We start from the raw sequence: 1,919 nt of genomic DNA on the forward strand, positions 1-1,919 counted from the left end.
TAGCTTAACAATCGGTCACACGTAACCATGAGTGTGTTAAAAATAGTGATCCTTTTCACTAGTTTACTTCACAGCTTAATTGAAGCTGAAGTTATTTACAATGGTAGTTCTACGGCTAAGGACGATTGGTGGAAACATACAACATTCTATCAGATTTATCCTCGATCCTTCAAAGATAGTGATGGCGATGGACTGGGCGATTTGAATGGTATTATTAGTAAATTACAATATCTGGTAGATGCTGGAATAACGGCTACATGGCTTTCGCCAATTTCTAAATCTCCTGGAGTCGACGCTGGATATGATATTAGTGATTTTAGAGATATTGATGAAAAATTCGGTACCATGAGTGATTTCGATCGGCTTATTAAGGCAGCCCACGAACTTGGCATAAAAGTTATTTTGGACTTTGTTCCGAATCATGCCAGCTATCAACACGTGTGGTTCCAGTTATCGAAAAACAGAACTAAGGGGTACGAAGACTATTTCATTTGGAAAAAGGGCTATAATTCAACAACACCTCCTAATAATTGGGTTAGTGCAATATTCCGAATTTCTTATTTTGACTTTTACTAATAAGTAGTTTTTGATTAATAACAGTCGGAAATGTACGAACATTCCAAATATATCATAGGTATGATATAAAAGAAGTTTGCATTACTATTTCACTGTAAGCAATACGATAAAAGTATATCTCAAGAGTACTACCATTTAAATTTAATGAAAATCCCATTTCTATGAGTGTATTCCTTTAAGTTTTCTCATAATAGGTAAGATTTTTGAAGTGGGTTTTTGTATTGTTGATACAAAACTTTAAATCTGAAACTCAATCAACAAAGAATAGAAGGTTACAGATAAGGTGGTAGTAGAAAGAGTAGGAGAATAGAGAACGTTATGGAAATTAATAGAAAATAACGAGATAGGTTGGTCGGACTCTGTTTTAGACAAAAAGGGTCAGGTAGAGACATATTACAATCATCAGCGTCATCATTATCATCATCATCATTATCATCATACTACTTCAATAGAAGGAATTATTTTCTATGAATTGGGTAGTTCTTTGAAACTATTTGCACCAATTAGCTGTTATAAAAAATATAAGAATTAAATCGAAAATAAGTGGATAGTATGTATGACCTGTAATTATGTTCTTTTATTTTACTTTATGAAGCTGTCTAGATTCGATTATTCCGCCTGGGAATATGTAGCCGAGAGAGACGAATATTATTACCATCAATTTACCACTTCACAACCTGATTTGAACTTCAGAAATCCTAAAGTTGTACAAGAAATGAATGTAAGCTATAACTGTCCCTTTTTAATTTTAAGATTAATTATTAACAATATTTGTTTTTTTAAAGAACGTGCTGACTTTTTGGTTGGATAAGGGCGTAGATGGGTTCAGAATCGACGCGGTTCGCGCTTTCTTCGAACATCCTGATTTCAAAGATGAACCGCTCGCTGATGATTACGAAAACTACAAACCGTATGAGTACAATTATCTCAATCATATTTATACTACAGATCAACCGGAAAATATAGAAATGATTTATCAGTGGAGGGAAGTTGTTGACAATTACCAAAAACAGAACGGAGGAGAAACCAGGTAACAGCCACGTGTTCAAAATATAAAGAACTTGTACCAATAATGACCATATCATTAAACATTCAAATCCAACAAGAATATAATAGCTATTCAAAAAAAGATATCTCCTGGGTATATAAACGTTTTCTTAGGATAATCATTACCTGCTATCAGCAACGTAGGTGTCTATTGTATATGTATTATTATTTAGAATATTCAGAAGTTAAAAAAAATCTATTTATTTATATATTTGGGGAAGAATATACAATATTACAATATTGCTAATAGTATATACATTCGCTGATACCAATACTTTCCCGTTTCCCTTGCAGGT

At 32.9% G+C, this 1,919-nt stretch overlaps 1 protein-coding gene across 1 annotated transcript in view; it reads left to right on the plus strand.

Annotated features, from left to right (window-relative positions):
• Positions 1 to 6: 6 nt before the first annotated feature.
• LOC112905338 (maltase 1-like) overlaps positions 7 to 1,919 on the plus strand; it is a gene marked incomplete at its 3' end in the record, with an annotated part of 15,486 nt that continues 13,573 nt past the window's right edge. Inside the window, exons 1-3 of the mRNA XM_025977517.1 lie at positions 7 to 534; positions 1,172 to 1,297; positions 1,362 to 1,606. Coding sequence (XP_025833302.1) covers positions 28 to 534; positions 1,172 to 1,297; positions 1,362 to 1,606 — 878 coding nt within the window. The remainder of the gene's footprint in view (positions 535 to 1,171; positions 1,298 to 1,361; positions 1,607 to 1,919) is intronic.

Source organism: Agrilus planipennis, unplaced genomic scaffold, assembly GCF_000699045.2.
Source record: "Agrilus planipennis isolate EAB-ADULT unplaced genomic scaffold, Apla_2.0 scaffold454, whole genome shotgun sequence".
NCBI lineage: Eukaryota > Metazoa > Arthropoda > Insecta > Coleoptera > Buprestidae > Agrilus > Agrilus planipennis.